The 21,117-nt window shown below is 37.2% G+C and overlaps 1 protein-coding gene across 1 annotated transcript in view; it reads right to left on the reverse strand.

Moving 5' to 3' along the window:
* LOC139840552 (uncharacterized mitochondrial protein AtMg00810-like) overlaps positions 1-21,117 on the reverse strand; it is a 42,083-nt gene extending 20,966 nt beyond the window's left edge. Inside the window, exon 1 of the mRNA XM_071830814.1 lies at positions 20,795-21,117. Within this exon, the coding sequence (XP_071686915.1) occupies positions 20,795-21,117 (323 nt within the window). The remainder of the gene's footprint in view (positions 1-20,794) is intronic.

Below are 21,117 nucleotides of genomic sequence, written 5' to 3' on the forward strand. Positions count from 1 at the left end.
TGTGGACAACTAGTTGTAGGTTACTAACGAGGACAGCTGACTTAATAAACTTAAAACATCAAAATATATTAAAAGTGTTGTAAATATATTTTGAACATACTTTGATATATATGTATATATTGTTATAGGTTCGTGAATCAACTAGTGGCCAAGTCTTACTTCCCGACGAAGTAAAAATCTGTGAAAGTGAGTTATAGTCCCACTTTTAAAATCTAATATTTTTGGGATGAGAATACATGCAGGTTTTATAAATGATTTACAAAATAGACACAAGTACGTGAAACTACATTCTATGGTTGAATTATCGAAATCGAATATGCCCCTTTTTATTAAGTCTGGTAATCTAAGAATTAGGGAACAGACACCCTAATTGACGCGAATCCTAAAGATAGATCTATTGGGCCTAACAAACCCCATCCAAAGTACCGGATGCTTTAGTACTTCGAAATTTATATCATATCCGAAGGGTGTCCCGGAATGATGGGGATATTCTTATATATGCATCTTGTTAATGTCGGTTACCAGGTGTTCACCATATGAATGATTTTTATCTCTATGTATGGGATGTGTATTGAAATATGAAATCGTGTGGTCTATTATTATGATTTGATATATATAGGTTAAACCTATAACTCACCAACATTTTTGTTGGCGTTTTAAGCATGTTTATTCTCAGGTGATTATTAAGAGCTTCCGCTGTCGCATACTTAAATAAGGACGAGATTTGGAGTCCATGTTTGTATGATATTGTGTAAAAACTGCATTCAAGAAACTTATTTTGTTGTAACATATTTGTATTGTAAACCATTATGTAATGGTCGTGTGTAAACAGGATATTTTAGATTATCATTATTTGATAATCTACGTAAAGCTTTTTAAACCTTTATTGATGAAATAAAGGTTATGGTTTGTTTTAAAATGAATGCAGTCTTTGAAAAACGTCTCATATAGAGGTCAAAACCTCGCAACGAAATCAATTAATATGGAACGTTTTTAATCAATAAGAACGGGACATTTCAAAAGGATCCTTGGATGGCTTGAAAGTTCTTGAAGCAGAATCATGACACGAAAACAATTTCAAGTAAGATTTCCACTCGAAATAAGATTGTTATAGTTATAGAAATTGAATTAAAGTTTGAATATGATTATTACCTTGTATTAGAAAGATAACCTACTGTAAGTAACAAAGGTTTCTTGATCTTGGATGATTACTTGGAATGGACTTAGAAAACTTGGAAGTAAACTTGCAATCTTGGAAGTATTCTTGATTTTATGAAACTAGAACTTTTGGAATTTATGAAGAACACTTAGAACTTGAAGATAGAACTTGAGAGAGATAAATTAGATGAAGAAAATTGAAGAATGAAAGTGTTTGTAGGTGTTTTTTGTAACACCCTAGGCAAATCCCACATCGCCCACGAACATGAGTGATCATGGGATTATAAGGTAATACTCACGCTTAAATGATACAACGCGTTTTGGGATCACAGGCTCAGTAAAAGTGCGAGTACGTTATGGTTAAGCGTGCTCGGGCGAGAGCACTACCAGGATGGGTGACCTCCTGGGAAAGTGCTTATCGTGTGTGGTCGCCAAGAAAAAGCCGTGCGCCTGCGGGCAAAGCGGACAATATTGTGGTCATGTTAAGCTGGGGTGTTACAGAATGGTATCAGAGCCATTCATGTGCCGTTGGGGGTGGTGAGGCAAACCTCATCGAGGACGATGAGTCCCTAAGGGGGGGGGGGTGAATGTAACACCCTAGGCAAATCCCACATTGCCCACGAACATGAGTGATCATGGGATTATAAGGTAATACTCACGCTTAAATGATACAACGCGTTTTGGGATCACAGGCTGAGTAAAAGTGCGAGTACATTATGGTTAAGCGTGCTCGGGCGAGAGCACTACCAGGATGGGTGACCTCCTGGGAAAGTGCTTATCGTGTGTGGTCGCCAAGAAAAAGCCGTGCGCCTGCGGGCAAAGCGGACAATATTGTGGTCATGTTAAGCTGGGGTGTTAAATTTTTGGTCGTTGGTGTATGTATTAGATATAAAGGATATGTAATTTTGTTTTCATGTAAATAAGTCATGAATGATTACTCATATTTTTGTAATTTTATGAGATATTTCATGCTAGTTGCCAAATGATGGTTCCCACATGTGTTAGGTGACTCACATGGGCTGCTAAGAGCTGATCATTGGAGTGTATATACCAATAATACATACATCTAAAAGCTGTGTATTGTACGAGTACGAATACGGGTGCATACGAGTAGAATTGTTGATGAACCTGAACGAGGATGTAATTGTAAACATTTTTGTTAAGTAGAAGTATTTTGATAAGTGTCTTGAAGTCTTTCAAAAGTGTATGAATACATATTAAAACACTACATGTATATAAATTTTAACTGAGTCGTTAAGTCATCGTTAGTCGTTACATGTAAATGTTGTTTTGAAACCTTTAGGTTAACGATCTTGTTGAATGTTGTTAACCCATTGTTTATTATAACAAATGAGATGTTAAATTGTTATATTATCATGATATTATGATATATAATATATCTTAGTATGATATATATACAGTTGAATGTCGTTACAACGATAATCGTTACATATATGTCTCGTTTCGAAATCATTAAGTTAGTAGTCTTATTTTTACATATGTATTTCATTGTTAATAAACTTAATAATATATTTACTTATAATTTAACATAATTAACCAAGTGTATCAATATCTTAATATGATTCATATGTACCTAGTAAGACGTTGTTATAACGATAATCGTTATATATATCGTTTTCGAGTTTCTTAAATTAATAGTCTCATTTTTATGTATATAACTCATTGTTAAAATACCTAATGAGATACATACTTATAATAAAATCATGTTAACTATATATATAACCATATATATGTCATCGTATAGTTTTTACAAGTTTTAACGTTCGTGAATCACCGGTCAACTTGGGTGGTCAATTGTCTATATGAAACCTATTTCAATTAATCAAGTCTTAACAAGTTTGATTGTTTAACATGTTGGAAACACTTAATCATGTAAATACAATTTCATTTAATATATATATAAACATGGAAAAGTTCAGGTCACTACAGTACCTACCCGTTAAATAAATTTCGTCCCGAAATTTTAAGCAGTTGGAGGTGTTGACGTATCTTCTGGAAATAAATGCGGGCATTTCTTCTTCATCTAATCTTCACGCTCCCAGGTGAACTCGGGTCCTCTACGAGCATTCCATCGAACCTTAACAATCGGTATCTTGTTTTGTTTAAGTCTCTTAACCTCACGATCCATTATTTCGACGGGTTCTTCAATGAATTGAAGTTTTTCATTGATTTGGATTTCGTCCAACGGAATAGTGAGATCTTCTTTAGCAAAACATTTCTTCAAATTTGAGATGTGAAAAGTGTTATGTACAGCCGCGAGTTGTTGAGGTAGCTCCAGTTGGTAAGCTACTGGTCCGACACGATCTATAATCTTGAATGGTCCAATGTACCTTGGATTTAGTTTCCCCCGTTTACCAAATCGAACAACGCCTTTCCAAGGTGAAACCTTAAGCATGACCATTTCTCCAATTTCAAACTCTATATCTTTTCTTTTACTATCCGCGTAGCTCTTTTGTCGACTCTGGGCTGTTTTCAATCTTTGTTGAATTTGGATGATTTTCTCGGTAGTTTCTTGTATTATCTCCGGACCCGTAATCTGTCTATCCCCCACTTCACTCCAAAAAATCGAAGACCTGCACTTTCTACCATAAAGTGCTTCAAACGGCGCCATCTCAATGCTTAAATGGTAGCTGTTGTTGTAGGAAAATTCTGCTAACGGTAGATGTCGATCCCAACTGTTTTCGAAATCAATAACACAAGCTCGTAGCATGTCTTCAAGCGTTTGTATCGTCCTTTCGCTCTGCCCATCAGTTTGTGGATGATAGGCAGTACTCATGTCTAGACGAGTTCCCAATGCTTGCTGTAATGTCTGCCAGAATCTTGAAATAAATCTGCCATCCCTATCAGAGATAATAGAGATTGGTATTCCATGTCTGGAGACGACTTCCTTCAAATACAGTCGTGCTAACTTCTCCATCTTGTCATCTTCTCTTATTGGCAGGAAGTGTGCTGACTTGGTGAGACGATCAACTATTACCCAAATAGTTTCATAACCACTTGCAGTCCTTGGCAATTTAGTAATGAAATCCATGGTAATGTTTTCCCATTTCCATTCCGGGATTTCAGGTTGTTGTAGTAGACCTGATGGTTTCTGATGTTCAGCTTTGACCTTAGAACACGTCAAACATTCTCCTACATATTTAGCAATATCGGCTGTCATACCTGGCCACCAAAAATGTTTCTTAAGATCCTTGTACATCTTCCCCGTTCCAGGATGTATTGAGTATCTAGTGTTATGAGCTTCTCTAAGTACCATTTCTCTCATATCTCCAAATTTTGGTACCCAAATTCTTTCAGCCCTATACCGGGTTCCGTCTTCCCGAATATTAAGATGCTTCTCCGATCCTTTGGGTATTTCATCCTTTAAATTTCCCTCTTTTAAAACTCCTTGTTGCGCCTCCTTTATTTGAGTAGTAAGGTTAGTGTGAATCATTATATTCATAGATTTTACTCGAATGGGTTCTCTGTCCTTTCTGCTCAAGGCGTCGGCTACCACATTTGCCTTTCCCGGGTGGTAATGAATCTCAAAGTCGTAATCATTCAACAATTCAATCCACCTACGCTGCCTCATATTCAGTTGTTTCTGATTAAATATGTGTTGAAGACTTTTGTGGTCGGTATATATAATACTTTTGACCCCATATAAGTAGTGCCTCCAATTCTTTAATGCAAAAACAACCGCGCCTAATTCCAAATCATGCGTCGTATAATTTTGCTCGTGAATCTTTAATTGTCTAGACGCATAAGCAATCACCTTCGTCCGTCGCATTAATACACAACCGAGACCTTGCTTTGATGCGTCACAATAAATCACAAAATCATCATTCCCTTCAGGCAATGACAATATAGGTGCCGTAGTTAGCTTTTTCTTCAATAATTGAAACGCCTTCTCTTGTTCATCCTTCTATTCAAATTTCTTCCCTTTATGCATTAATGCAGTCAAGGGTTTTGCTATTTTGGAGAAATCTTGGATGAATCTTCTGTAGTAACCAGACAATCCTAAAAATTGACGTATATGCTTCGGAGTTTTTGGGGTTTCCCACTTTTCAACGGTTTCGATCTTTGCCGAGTCCACCTGGATACCTTCTTTGTTCACTATGTGATCGAGGAATTGAACTTCTTCCAACCAAAATGCACACTTTGAAAACTTAGCGTACAGTTTTTCTTTACTCAATACTTCTAGCACTTTTCTCAAATGTTCTTCGTGCTCTTGATCATTCTTTGAGTAAATAAGTATGTCATCGATGAAAACAATGACAAACTTATCAAGATATGGCCCACACACTCGGTTCATAAGGTCTATGAACACAGTTGGTGTGTTAGTCAATCCAAACGGCATAACCATAAACTCGTAATGACCATAACGCGTCCTAAAAGCAGTTTTTGGAATATCATCCTCCTTTACTCGCATTTGATGATATCCAGAACGTAAATCGATCTTCGAATAAACCGACGAGCCTTGTAGTTGATCAAATAAGTCGTCAATTCTCGGCAGTGGATAACGGTTTTTGATGGTAAGTTTGTTCAACTCTCTGTAGTCAATACACAACCTAAATGTACCATCCTTCTTCTTGACAAACAAAATAGGAGCTCCCCATGGTGATGTGCTTGGTCGAATGAAACCACGTTCTAATAGTTCTTGCAGTTACCTTTGCAGTTCTTTCATCTCGCTGGGTGCGAGTCTATAAGGAGCACGAGCTATTGGTGCAGCTCCTGGTACAAGATCTATTTGAAATTCAACAGATCGATGTGGAGGTAGTCCCGGTAATTCTTTCGGAAATACATCGGGAAATTCTTTTGCGACGGGAACATCATTGATGCTCTTTTCTTCAGTTTGTACTTTCTCGACGTGTGCTAAAACAGCATAGCAACCTTTTCTTATTAGTTTTTGTGCCTTCAAATTACTAATAAGATGTAGCTTCATGTTGCCCTTTTCTCCGTACACCATTAAGGGTTCTCCTTCTTCTCGTACAATGCGAATTGCATTTTTATAACATACGATCTCTGCTTTCACCTTCTTCAGCCAGTCCATGCCAACTATTACATCAAAACTCCCTAACTCTACTGGTATCAAATCAATCTTAAATATTTCGCTACCCAGTTTAATTTCTCGATTCCGGCATATATTATCTGCTGAAATTAATTTACCGTTTGCTAATTCGAGTAAAAATTTACTATCCAACGGCGTCAATGGACAACTTAATTTAGCACAAAAATCTCTACTCATATAGCTTCTATCCGCACCCGAATCAAATAAAACGTAAGCAGATTTATTGTCAATAAGAAACGTACCCGTAACAAGCTCCGGGTCTTCCTGTGCCTCTGCCGCATTAATATTGAAAACTCTTCCGCGGCCTTATCCATTCGTGTTCTCCTGGTTAGGGCAATTTCTAATAATGTGGCTCGGTTTTCCACATTTATAACAAACTACATTGGCATAACTTGCTCCGACACTACTTGCTCCGCCATTACTCGTTCCGACACCATTTGTTCCTTTCGTTCTGTTAACCCCTGGTCCGTAGACCTCACACTTCGCCACGCTATAACCATTTCTTTTACACTTGTTAAAAAATTTGGTGCAGAACCCCGAGTGATACTTTTCACACCTTTGGCATAGCTGCTTCTGATTGTTGTTGTTGTTGCGGTTGTTATTGTTGTTGGAATGATTGTTGTAGTTGTTGTTGTTGTTGTTGTTGTTGTTGGGCCATTTGTTGTAGTTGCGATTGATGTTGCGATTGTTGGGATAATTGTTTCGATTATTATTGTAATTGCTGTTGTTGTTGTATTGGTGATTCTTATCACCGTTTTCCTCCCACTTTCTTTTGACTTGCTTCACATTGGCCTCTTCAGCCGTCTGTTCTTTAATTCTTTCCTCAATCTGGTTCACTAGTTTGTGAGCCATTCTACATGCCTGTTGTATGGAGGCGGGCTCATGTGAACTTATATCTTCTTGGATTCTTTCCGGTAATCCTTTCACAAACGTGTCGATCTTCTCTTCCTCATCTTCGAACGCTCCCGGACACAATAGGCACAATTCTGTGAATTGTCTTTCGTACGTGGTAATATCAAATCCTTGGGTTCGTAACCCTCTAAGTTCTGTCTTGAGCTTATTGACCTCAGTTCTGGGACGGTACTTCTCGTTCATCAAGTGCTTGAATGCTGACCACGGTAGTGCGTACGCATCATCTTGTCCCACTTGCTCTAGATAGGTATTCCACCATGTTAACGCAGAACCTGTGAAGGTATGCGTAGCGTACTTCACTTTGTCCTCTTCAGTACACTTACTTATGGAAAACACCGATTCGACCTTCTCGATCCACCGTTTCAATCCGATCGGTCCTTCGGTCCCATCAAATTCCAAAGGTTTGCAGGCAGTAAATTCTTTATAGGTGCATCCTACACGATTTCCTGTACTGCTAGATCCAAGGTTATTGTTGGTATGTAGCGCAGCCTGTACTACGGCTATGTTTGAAGCTAGAAAAGTACGGAATTCCTCTTCATTCATATTCATGGTGTGTCGAGTAGTCGGTGCCATTTCCTTCAAAATAGTCAAATGGAACAAGTTAATCATACAGAATATTAAGAGTAGTTAATAGTATTTCGTAGCATAATATGAACTCATTTATAAAAGCTTTTTCTTCATAATAGCGTTTTATAAGTTTAAATTCGGGTAGTACCTACCCGTTAAGTTCATACTTAGTAGCTAATATACAATTCAACTACTACAATTCTATATGAAAAACTGATTATAATAATATTTCGCGTTCAAACTTTTATACAATATTTTACAAACTTACAATACTGCTTATTTTACATAAAGCATGAAATATAGCACACAATAACTTTGATACAAGATAGTTGTGAAGATAATTCTAGCTAGTACACAAGTCATTCAGCAAAGGCAATAAAGACACGTAATTCATACGTCCAGAAACAAGTCATGCATTCTGGTTTTACTAGGACTACTTCCCATCCTTGGTCTTGTGGAACATAACCGTTATGGCCGTTGATAAGACAGCGTGTTGTAACGTCGTCAAAGGAACGAGGGTTACGTAATGACCAACAGTCTCGTAATAACCTAGAAACCTCATTTCTTACCCCAATTACCGACTCCGTCACTTGTGGGAACGTTTTGTTTAATAGTTGTAGCCCGATGTTCTTTTTCTCACTTTGGTGAGAAGCGAACATTACTAACCCGTAAGCATAGCATGCTTCTTTATGTTGCATGTTAGCCACTTTTTCTAAATCATGAAGTCCTATATTCGGATACATTGATTCAAAATAATTTCTTAACCCGTTGCGTAAAATAGCATTTGGGTTCCCCGCAATATATGCGTTAAAGTAAACACATCGTAACTTATGGGTTTCCCAATGTGATATCCCCCATCTTTCAAACGAAAGTCTCTTATAAACCAAGACATTCTTGGAACGTTCTTCGAATGTCTTACAAACTGATTTCGCCGTAAATAGTTGTGCCGAAGAATTCTGACCGACTCTAGACAAGATTTCATCAATCATGTCTCCGGGTAGGTCTCTTAAAATATTGGGTTGTCTATCCATTTTGTGTTTTTATACTGTAAAATAGACAAGAGTTAGATTCATAAAAAAAATACTTATTAATACAAGCAATTTTTACATATATCATAAAGCATAAGCACACTATATTACATATATTACACCACACGAATACAACTATCTTATTCCGACTCGCTCGTTTCTTCTTCTTCTTCGGTTTTGGTTCGTTTTGCCAAGTTTCTAGGGATATATGATGTTCCCCTAATACGAGCTGTCGTTTTCCACAACGGTTTAGAAAAACCTGGTGGTTTAGAGGTTCCCGGGTCATTGTTACAACTTAAGGGCTTCGGGGGTTGACGATACATATAAAGTTCATCGGGGTTGGAATTAGATTTCTCTATTTTTATGCCCTTTCCCTTATTATTTTCTTTTGCCTTTTTAAATTCAGTTGGGGTAATTTCTATAACATCATCGGAATTCTCGTCGAAATCCGATTCATCGGAGAATTGGTAATCCTCCCAATATTTTTCTTCCTTGGCGGAAACACCATTGACCATAATTAACCTTGGTCGGTTGGTTGAGGATTTTCTTTTACTTAACCGTTTTATTATTTTCCCCACCGGTTCTATTTCCTCCTCCGGTTCCTCCTCTTCCGGTTCTGATTCTTCTTCCGGTTCTGATTCTTCTTCCGGTTCTTTTTCGGGAACTTGTGAATTAGTCCAATATATATTTGATTCTTCGTTATTATTAGGTGATTCAATGGGATTTGTGCTAGAGGTAGACATCTATCACACAATATCAAACATGTTAAGAGATTAATATATCACATAATATATACATGTTAATATTATATAGTTTCCAACAAAAATGTTAAGCAATCATTTTTAAAGAAAACACGGTCGAAGTCCAGACTCACTAATGCATCTTAACAAACTCGATAAGACACACTAATGCAAATTTTCTGGTTCTCTAAGACCAACGCTCGGATACCAACTGAAATGTCCCGTTCTTATTGATTAAAAACATTCCATATTAATTGATTTCGTTGCGAGGTTTTGACCTCTATATGAGACATTTTTCAAAGACTGCATTCATTTTTAAAACAAACCATAACCTTTATTTCATAAATAAAGGTTTAAAAAGCTTTACGTAGATTATCAAATAATGATAATCTAAAATATCCTGTTTACACACGACCATTACATAATGGTTTACAATACAAATATGTTACATCGAAATCAGTTTCTTGAATGCAGTTTTTACACAATATCTTACAAACATGGACTCCAAATCTTGTCCTTATTTTAGTATGCAACAGCGGAAGCTCTTAGTATTCACCTGAGAATAAACATGCTTTAAACGTCAACAAAAATGTTGGTGAGTTATAAGTTTAACCTATATATATCAAATCGTAACAATAGACCACAAGATTTCATATTTCAATACACATCCCATACATAGAGATAAAAATCATTCATATGGTGAACACCTGGTAACCGACATTAACAAGATGCATATATAAGAATATCCCCATCATTCCGGGACACCCTTCGGATATGATATAAATTTCGAAGTACTAAAGCATCCGGTACTTTGGATGGGGTTTGTTAGGCCCAATAGATCTATCTTTAGGATTCGCGTCAATTAGGGTGTCTGTTCCCTAATTCTTAGATTACCAGACTTAATAAAAAGGGGCATATTCGATTTCGATAATTCAACCATAGAATGTAGTTTCTCGTACTTGTGTCTATTTTGTAAATCATTTATAAAACCTGCATGTATTCTCATCCCAAAAATATTAGATTTTAAAAGTGGGACTATAACTCACTTTCACAGATTTTTACTTCGTCGGGAAGTAAGACTTGGTCACTGGTTGATTCACGAACCTATAACAATATATACATATATATCAAAGTATGTTCAAAATATATTTACAACACTTTTAATATATTTTGATGTTTTAAGTTTATTAAGTCAACTGTCCTCGTTAGTAACCTACAACTAGTTGTCCACAGTTAGATGTACAGAAATAAATCGATAAATATTATCTTGAATCAATCCACGACCCAGTGTATACGTATCTCAGTATTGATCACAACTCAAACTATATATATTTTGGAATCAACCTCAACCCTGTATAGCTAACTCCAACATTCACATATAGAGTGTCTATGGTTGTTCCGAAATATATATAGATGTGTCGACATGATAGGTCAAAACATTGTATACGTGTCTATGGTATCTCAAGATTACATAATATACAATACAAGTTGATTAAGTTATGATGAATAGATTTGTTACCAATTTTCACGTAGTTAAAATGAGAAAAATTATTCAATCTTGTTTTACCCATAACTTCTTTATTTTAAATCCTTTTTGAGTGAATCAAATTGCTATGGTTTCATATTGAACTCTATTTTATGAATCTAAATAGAAAAAGTATAGGTTTATAGTCGGGAAAATAAGTTACAAGTCGTTTTTTTAAAGGTAGTCATTTCAGTCGAAAGAACGACGTCTAGATGACCATTTTAGAAAACATACTTCCACTTTGAGTTTAACCATAATTTTTGGATATAGTTTCATGTTCATAATAAAAATCATTTTCCCAGAATAAAAATTTTTAAATCAAAGTTTATCATAGTTTTTAATTAACTAACCCAAAATAGCCCGCGGTGTTACTACGACGGCGTAAATCCGGTTTTACGGTGTTTTTCGTGTTTCCAGGTTTTAAATCATTAAGTTAGCATATCATATAGATATAGAACATATGTTTAGTTGATTTTAAAAGTCAAGTTAGAAGGATTAACTTTTATTTGCGAACAAGTTTAGAATTAACTAAACTATGTTCTAGTGATTACAAGTTTAAACCTTCGAATAAGATAGCTTTATATGTATGAATCGAATGATATTATGAACATCATTACTACCTAAAGTTCCTTGGATAAACCTACTGGAAATGAGAAAAATAGATATAGCTTCAAAGGATCCTTGGATGGCTTGAAAGTTCTTGAAGCAGAATCATGACACGAAAACAATTTCAAGTAAGATTTCCACTCGAAATAAGATTGTTATAGTTATAGAAATTGAATTAAAGTTTGAATATGATTATTAACTTGTATTAGAAAGATAACCTACTGTAAGTAACAAAGGTTTCTTGATCTTGGATGATTACTTGGAATGGACTTAGAAAACTTGGAAGTAAACTTGCAATCTTGGAAGTATTCTTGATTTTATGAAACTAGAACTTTTGAAATTTATGAAGAACACTTAGAACTTGAAGATAGAACTTAAGAGAGATCAATTAGATGAATAAAATTGAAGAATGAAAGTGTTTGCAGGTGTTTTTGGTCGTTGGTGTATGGATTAGATATAAAGGATATGTAATTTTGTTTTCATGTAAATAAGTCATGAATGATTACTCATATTTTTGTAATTTTATGAGATATTTCATGCTAGTTGCCAAATGATGGTTTCCACATGTGTTAGGTGACTCACATGGGCTGCTAAGAGCTGATCATTGGAGTGTATATATCAATAATACATACATCTAAAAGCTGTGTATTGTACGAGTACGAATACGGGTGCATACGAGTAGAATTGTTGATGAAACTGAACGAGGATGTAATTGTAAGCATTTTTGTTAAGTAGAAGTATTTTGATAAGTGTCTTGAAGTCTTTCAAAAGTGTATGAATACATATTAAAACACTACATGTATATACATTTTAACTGAGTCGTTAAGTCATCGTTAGTCGTTACATGTAAATGTTGTTTTGAAACCTTTAGGTTAACGATCTTGTTGAATGTTGTTAACCCATTGTTTATTATAACAAATGAGATGTTAAATTGTAATATTATCATGATATTATGATATATAATATATCTTAGTATGATATATATACAGTTAAATGTCGTTACAACGATAATTGTTACATATATGTCTCTTTTCGAAATCATTAAGTTAGTAGTCTTATTTTTACATATGTATTTCATTGTTAATAAACTTAATAATATATTTACTTATCATTTAACATAATTAACCAAGTGTATCAATATCTTAATATGATTCATATGTACCTAGTAAGACGTTGTTATAACGATAATCGTTATATATATCGTTTTCGAGTTTCTTAAATTAATTGTCTCATTTTTATGTATATAACTCATTATTAAAATACCTAATGAGATACATACTTATAATAAAATCATGTTAACTATATATATAACCATATATATGTCATCGTATAGTTTTTACAAGTTTTAACGTTCGTGAATCACCGGTCAACTTGGGTGGTCAATTGTCTATATGAAACCTATTTCAATTAATCAAGTCTTAACAAGTTTGATTGCTTAACATGTTGGAAACACTTAATCATGTAAATAACAATTTCATTTAATATATATATAAACATGGAAAAGTTCGGGTCACTACAGACACTCATTCGGTCGACTGACTCTTACAGTCGGTCGATTGACTCTTACAGTCGGTCGACTGTCTATACAATCGGTCGACTGACTTTCCCAGTCGGTCGACTTATTTGGTATTTCCACAATCGGCCGAAAGTCAAACTCAATCGGTCGGTTCACTCGCCAGTCGGTCGGTTGTCTGTCAATCGGTCGGTTCAACCCTAGGTCGGTCGACTGTCGACCGACAGTCGGCCGAGTGTGTTCATCTTCATCAGAACTGAACAAAGGCTACGGACTTCACGATGAAATCCTCAAATCTCGATCTAGAGCTCGTTTTAAACACCAAAATCAACCACAACTTGTTCATTCTTGTTATAGACTCAAAACCCACAACAATTTGACCATAACAACACTTAAATCACTTGTTTTGACACAAATTCAAGCTTTTTACAAAACTAACACAAAACCTTAAATTTCTCAAAGATTAGAGCATGGAAGCTTGTGATTCTTACCTTAAAAGAATCAGTGAATCACAAGGAACACAAAGATATGAACAATTTGAGCTCTAGCTAAAGATTAAGGATTAGGGTTTGATTGTAGGTGGAAGGGAAGGTACGGGAGTGTTTGGTGAATTTTCTAGAAATGGTAAGAAGAAGACACAGACCAGTCACTTAATTGTAGATAATTCCCACACTGTGTGACACACGGGTATTTATCAGTTATCTGATATCTTTCGTACATCATTTGGCAACCCAAACGGAGTCCAAATTAAATAAACAAACCTGTTCTGTGACCCTTGTCACAAACTGGTCCTAACCACATCATTAAATAATAATAAATATTAAATAGAAATAAAAGCATATAATAACGCAATACAAACTTAAGGGCAAAATAGTAATCTTACAACTAGGCCCGATTGAGGATGTTACAAATCTACCCCCTTAAGAAGATTCCGTCCTCAGAATCTGGTCAAGGTCAAACAACTGAGGATAGCGCGTCCTCATTAACTCCTCGGTTTCCCACGTCAAGTTAGAACCTAAGCTGTGCCGCCATTCCACTAACACCATTGGAATCTGTTTCTTTCTTAACTTTGTGACTTTCTTGTCCACTATTCTAACCGGCTCTTCTACTAGTTTCTTAGTTAAATCAACTTTCAAATCCTTCAATGGAAGAATCTGACTTTCATCGTCTACTTTGCACTTTCTCAGATAGCACACGTTGAACGTGTTGTGAATTCCTGCTAACTCCGATGGAAGATCTAAAACAACAGTCTGATCATTCAAAATTTCTTTTATCGAAAATGGCCCAATAAACCTCGGTGCTAGTTTACCACGTTTACCAAATCTGATCACCCCTTTCCATGGCGAAACTTTCAGATAAACACGATCACCTACATTAAATGTCACCGGACGTCTGCGCGGATCAGCATACATCTTTTGTCTGTCTCTGGCTGCTTTTAACTTCTTACGTGCAATTTTGACCTTTTCTGCGGTTATCTGAACAATTTTGGGACCTGCAAATCGTTTATCACCTGCTTCTATCCAACAAGTAGGAGTTCTGCACTTGCGACCATACAACATTTCATACGGCGGCATTCCGATACTCGAATGATATGAATTGTTGTAAGCAAACTCTATCAGTGGAAGATGCGAATCCCAAGAACCACCATATTCTAAGACACACGCTCTCAACATGTCTTCTAATGTCTGAATCGTCCGTTCACTCTGACCATCTGTCTGTGGATGATAAGCTGTACTTAGATTCACACGTGTACCTAAATTCTGTTGTAAACTGTTCCAGAAGTTTGATACAAACCTAGTATCTCTATCGGAAACTATTGACAACGGTATACCATGTCGACTAACGATCTCTTTCAAGTACAATTCTGCCAAATCACTTAACGAAGCTGTTTCACGAGTAGCTAAAAAGTGAGCACTCTTTGTCAGACGATCTACTATCACCCAGATCATGTTGTGTCCTTTCTGGGTTCGGGGTAACTTGGTTACAAAATCCATCGTCATATGATCCCATTTCCACTGAGGAATTTCTAACTGTCATAGAGATCCGTATGGTTTCTGATGTTCTGCCTTAACTTGTGCACAAATATGACATTTTTCGACAAAATTTGCAACATCTGTCTTCATTGTCGGCCACCAATACAATGTTTTCAAGTCTCTATACATCTTTATACTACCTGGATGCACTGATAATCTCGATTTATGCGCTTCAGTAAGGATTAAATCCCTCAAATCTCTAAGCATAGGCACCCAAATTCGATCTTTATAGGTCTTTAATCCTCTAGAATCATTGCATAGGTCAAATTTTCTTTTAGTCATTTGTTCAGTCTTTAGGTTTTCGTCATTCAAAGCTACTAACTGAACGGTTTTCAATCGATCAATCAAGTCTGAAACTATTTCAATTCTTATAAATCTAAGATTTTCGATGGTTTTCTTGTGACTCAGAGCATCTGCGACCACATTTGCTTTACCCGGATGGTACTTAATCTCACAATCATAGTCTTTAATCAATTCTAAACATCGACGTTGACGCATATTTAATTCTTTCTGAGAAAATATATATTGAAGACTCTTATAATCTGTATAGATTTCACAATGTGTACCATACAGATAATGTCTCCAAAGCTTCAAAGCAAAAACAACTGCAGTTAACTCTAAATCATGAGTAGGGTAATTTTGTTCAAGATTCTTCAACTGTCGTGAAGCATACGCTATAACTTTATTTCTCTGCATCAAAACACAACCCAGACCTGCACATGATGCATCGCAGTAGACCACAAAATCTTCTGTTCTCTCTGGTAAAGTTAAAACCGGCGCTTGACATAACAACTGTTTGAGAGTCTGAAAAGCCTTTTCTTGTTCATCAGTCCATCGAAAGGCTACACCTTTTCTAGTTAACTTATTCAACGGACCTGCTATTTTAGAGAAGTCTTTGATAAATCGGCGGTAAAGGGTCCTGTACCCATGACTCAAAATTTCCTTGCCAAGCTACATGTACTTCCCGCAGCCAAAATTCACACTTGGAGAACTTAGCGTACAACTGTTCCTGTTTCAGAAGCTCTAACACCAACCTCAGATGCGTAGCATGATCTTTCTCGGTTTTCGAATATATCAAGATATCATCTATGAAGACAATCACAAACTTATCAAGATACTAACGACACACCATGTTCATGAGATCCATAAACACTGCTGGTGCATTTGTTAACCCAAATGGCATAACTAAAAATTCATAATGACCATATCTAGTTCTAAACGTTGTTTTCGGTATGTCGGTCTCTGCAACACGTACCTGATGATACCCTGAACGCAAATCAATCTTTGAAAAGTAGGAAGCACCCTGTAACTGATCAAATAAGTCATCTATTCTTGGTAACGGATACTTATTCTTGATTGTTCTCTTATTCAAATCACGATAATCTATACACATACGAAGCGACCCGTCTTTCTTTTTTACAAACAAAACAGGAGCACCCCAAGGTGAAGAACTGTGTCGAATAAACCCCTTATCTAACAATTCCTGAATCTGAGACATCATTTCTCGGATTTCTGATGGAGCTAATCTGTAAGGAGCTTTTGCAACGGGTGTAGCACCCAGAACCAAATCAATTTTATACTCTACTTCACGTACTGGAGGTAACCCTGGTAAGTCATCTGGAAATACTTCTGGAAATTCTGACACAACGGGAATATCGGTCACCTGCTTCTTCTCTTTCTTAACATCAATCACGTAGGCTAAGAATGAATCACACCCTTTCGTTATTGCCTTCTGAGCTTTCATTAGGGAAACCATAGGGAAGTTAAGTCCACTGCGCTCTCCCCTAGTTATCACTCGAGATCCGTCAGCCAAACGGAAAGAAATCATCTTCTTATCACACTTAATATTAGCCCTATTAGCTCTTAACCAATTCATGCCTATGACTACATCAAAGCTAGGTATAGGCATCAACAAACAGGTTAAAGGGAAAGAATGGCCGTCAATTTCGATGGTAATTCCAGTCACAGATGATGTGCATGGAACCATTTTACCATCAGCTACCTCTATTCCCAAAGGCTCATCTAACATCCTAACAGGCAACTTCAACTTATCAAAGAAGCCTAAGGACATAAAGGAACAATTCGCTCCTGAATCAAACAACACACGAGCTGGAAAGGAATTAACCAAGAACATACTGGTAATGACGTCATCGGTAGCGGTTGCAGCGTCTGCCGTCATCTGAAATGCCCTTGCCTCTGCTGTTGGAGGATTCTTTCTCTTATGCCCGGCGGTAGAAGCAGAAGATCCCCCAGAAGTAACTGACCTCGCCCCTGACCCTGCCCCAGAACCGGCTCTTGACGCAGATGGACAATTCGCTGATCTATGACCTACCAGATGACAAGTCCAACACACATCGGACTTAAAGGAACAAGTTGTTGTTTCATGACCTAGTACTCCACATCTCAAACATCTTCGGGTCATTGGAGAACATGGACCGGCATGAGTCGACTTACAAACATTACACCAACCAGACTGACTAGAACCCGATCCACTCATACCAGACTTACTTTTCTGTTTAAACCCACCTGACTTCTTACCACGAAATCCTGATTGCTTACTTGATTACTGAGTAGACTGACCACTAGTTTGACTTTCTGATTTCCCCCCAAAAGGTCCACCTTTTGAACTTTCTCTTTTCGCTGCCATTATATCACCTTCTGTAACTTTAGCCATTTCATGAGCCTGAGCCAACGTGGTTGCAAATCTCGCAACGGTTCTGTACTTCGGCTTAATCACCCGCATAAAATGCTGAATCTTATCTTTCTCAGTTGGTACCCACTGTTGAACGAACCTTAGCTTAGATGTGAAATCTCTGAAAACCTCATCAATCGTCATACTTTCTGTCATCTTCATACTCAGAAACTCGGTTTTCAATCTTTCCATCTCATACTCAGAACAATACTGCTCACGAACTTTAGCAGCAAATTGTTCCCAGGTAATTTGACTGATCTGTTCTTTAGGTAAATATGCAGTGATAGAGTCCCACCATTCCATTGCTTCACCTTTGAGAAGCCTACTAGCAAATAACACCATGGATTCTGGCTCACAAAAACATGCTTCTAACGCCCTCTCCACTTCTCTTAGCAAAGGGTTTGTGTGTCCGCTGTACTCAGGAGGTTTGCAGTCCATAAACTATTTATAGGTACACTTCCTTCTTGTCTCAGGGACTTGAAATGGGTACATCATTTGATTAGGAAAAGTCTGGTTAAACGGAAATGGCATTGCGAGGTTTTGATAGGTATTTTGTGGAAATTGTGACTGAGAACTGCCACCAGCTTGAGTATAAAAGTTAGGAGGAAAGGATGTATTTAACGCAGTGGTATTAGGGTTCCATTGCGCCCGTTCTTGTTCCAATTCCTTAATTTTCTCCTGAGCTTCTAGTAACCGAATTTGAAGTTATATTACTTCTTGAGAAGTTTCTTCTTCTGAAGACACATGTCCATCTTCGTCAGGAGCTCTGAATGTACCAGTTCCAGGGACTGTAGGGCCAGTAGCGTTAGCTTCGTTATCTGTCATTGCTGCACTACCACAACACTCACACCAAAGCTTAGTATAAATTCTGTTAGTACTAACAACTAACACATATCATGTCCTTATACTCACTTAACCCATCCCCAGCATGTTATGTTTGACATGACTTTACTAAGTTTGGGAACATGACATGTAGATCACAATGCACATGCTGCCAAACTCAGCTTTGATACCAACTTGTGACACCGCTATTTTTTTTTAAACGTATGTGGCGGAAGCATTATATTATTTAAATAAGATATCAACATTTGTACAAACCGATGTCACGTGTCATTACAACAAATTCCATACGTAACTGGAAAAGACGTAAATACATTAAGTTTTCAAAAGAACATAGTTCAAACTATAAAAGACCACATCAGAGTTAACTCTGTCAAACATAACATCACCATGCCCGTCTTCTCCCAAAAAGCACTATCTACAAAAGCTAACAACCTGCAGGGAGGAGATGGAGGGGAATTAGCACGAAGCTAAGTGAGTACGACTAACTACAGGCCATAGCATACATAAGTGTTATACTAATCATGTCACAATAGTCTAACACACAAACATCACCCAAGTGCCGTCTACAGAGACTCTGACGGCTCGGCCAAACCATTAACCACCAGCTGATCGGACTGGGGCTTACCAGAAGTTCCTCCACCACCGTATGTATATACATAATCCACACGCGACAGACGCGTCATTCACATATATATACACCACGGCTGTCTAGGCCACCACATGAGGAAACCAACCCGCAGGTTGATCTCTCCTACCGAGGCTACCACACAATAGGGACGCACTGGGCTCTAGCAGACAAGCATCAACTAACATGCAGTCATCACAACAACTAACTAACCACAACAATAAGTATATCTAACAAGCATGGCAATCGTAATATAACATGCTTCTATATACTATATTCTCCAGTTAGTCCCACTCACCAAATACCAGCAAACGAGAAGGTGTTCAGCTATCTAATCACTGAACCTTCTCTTTCTCCTTTTCTCCTGAGAAATACATATACACGAGTTAGTTTATGTCCATAAACACCAAATAACACAATACATAAAATTTTGTCAGAAAACTGTCCGCTAAAAAATTTCTGCTTAACACTTCTGCACTTTCAAAATTTACATCATAAACATTAAAATACAAACAGGCAGCATAACGGCTAAAAATCAACACTTGGGTAAAATATTCTGCCCTGGACACTCAGTCGGTCGACTGACTCTTACAGTCGGTCGACTGTCTATACAATCGGTCGACTGACTTTCCCAGTCGGTCGACTTATTTGGTATTTCCACAATCGGCCGAAAGTCAAACTCAATCGGTCGGTTCACTCGCCAGTCGGTCGGTTGTCTGTCAATCGGTCGGTTCAACCCTAGGTCGGTCGACTGTCGACCGACAGTCGGTCGAGTGTGTTCATCTTCATCAGAACTGAACAAAGGCTACGGACTTCACGATGAAATCCTCAAATCTCGATCTAGAGCTCGTTTTAAACACCAAAATCGACCACAACTTGTTCACTACTTGTTATAGACTCAAAACCCACAACAATTTGACCATAACAACACTTAAATCACTTGTTTTGACACAAATTCAAGCTTTTTACAAAACTAACACAAAACCTTAAATTTCTCAAAGATTAGAGCATGGAAGCTTGTGATTCTTACCTTAAAAGAATCAGTGAATCACAAGGAACACAAAGATATGAACAATTTGAGCTCTAGCTAAAGATTAAGGATTAGGGTTTGATTGTAGGTGGAAGGGAAGGTACGGGAGTGTTTGGTGAATTTTCTAGAAATGGTAAGAAGAAGACACAGACCAGTCACTTAATTGTGGATAATTCCCACACTGTGTGACACACGGGTATTTATCAGTTATCTGATATCTTTCGTACATCATTTGGCAACCCAAACGGAGTCCAAATTAAATAAACAAACCTATTCTGTGACCCTTGTCACAAACTGGTCCTAACCACATCATTAAATAATAATAAATATTAAATAGAAATAAAAGCATATAATAACGCAATACAAACTTAAGGGCAAAATAGTAATCTTACAACTAGGCCCGATTGAGGATGTTACATCTAGTGTGCCCTGAACATAGCGAAGAATTCACTTGAGAGCTGCCAGATGAGGCTCTCGTGGGTCATGCATAAATAGACAAATCTGCTGTACAGCATACGAGATATCCGGACGAGTGAAGGTAAGGTACTGAAGCGCACCTACAAGACTACGGTACATAGTGGGGTCCTTAACGGGTGGGCCAGAAGCAGTAAGCTTGGTGCTGGTGTCGACGGGAGTCCTGCTCGGGTTACAGTTACCCATATCTGCACGCACAATAATCTCAGAAGCATACTTCTTCTGAGATAAAAACATTTCGGAAGATGTGCGGGTGACTGAGATGCCTGAAAAATAGTTCAATGGTCCTAGGTCTGTCAT

Source organism: Rutidosis leptorrhynchoides, chromosome 4 (assembly GCF_046630445.1).
Source record: "Rutidosis leptorrhynchoides isolate AG116_Rl617_1_P2 chromosome 4, CSIRO_AGI_Rlap_v1, whole genome shotgun sequence".
NCBI lineage: Eukaryota > Viridiplantae > Streptophyta > Magnoliopsida > Asterales > Asteraceae > Rutidosis > Rutidosis leptorrhynchoides.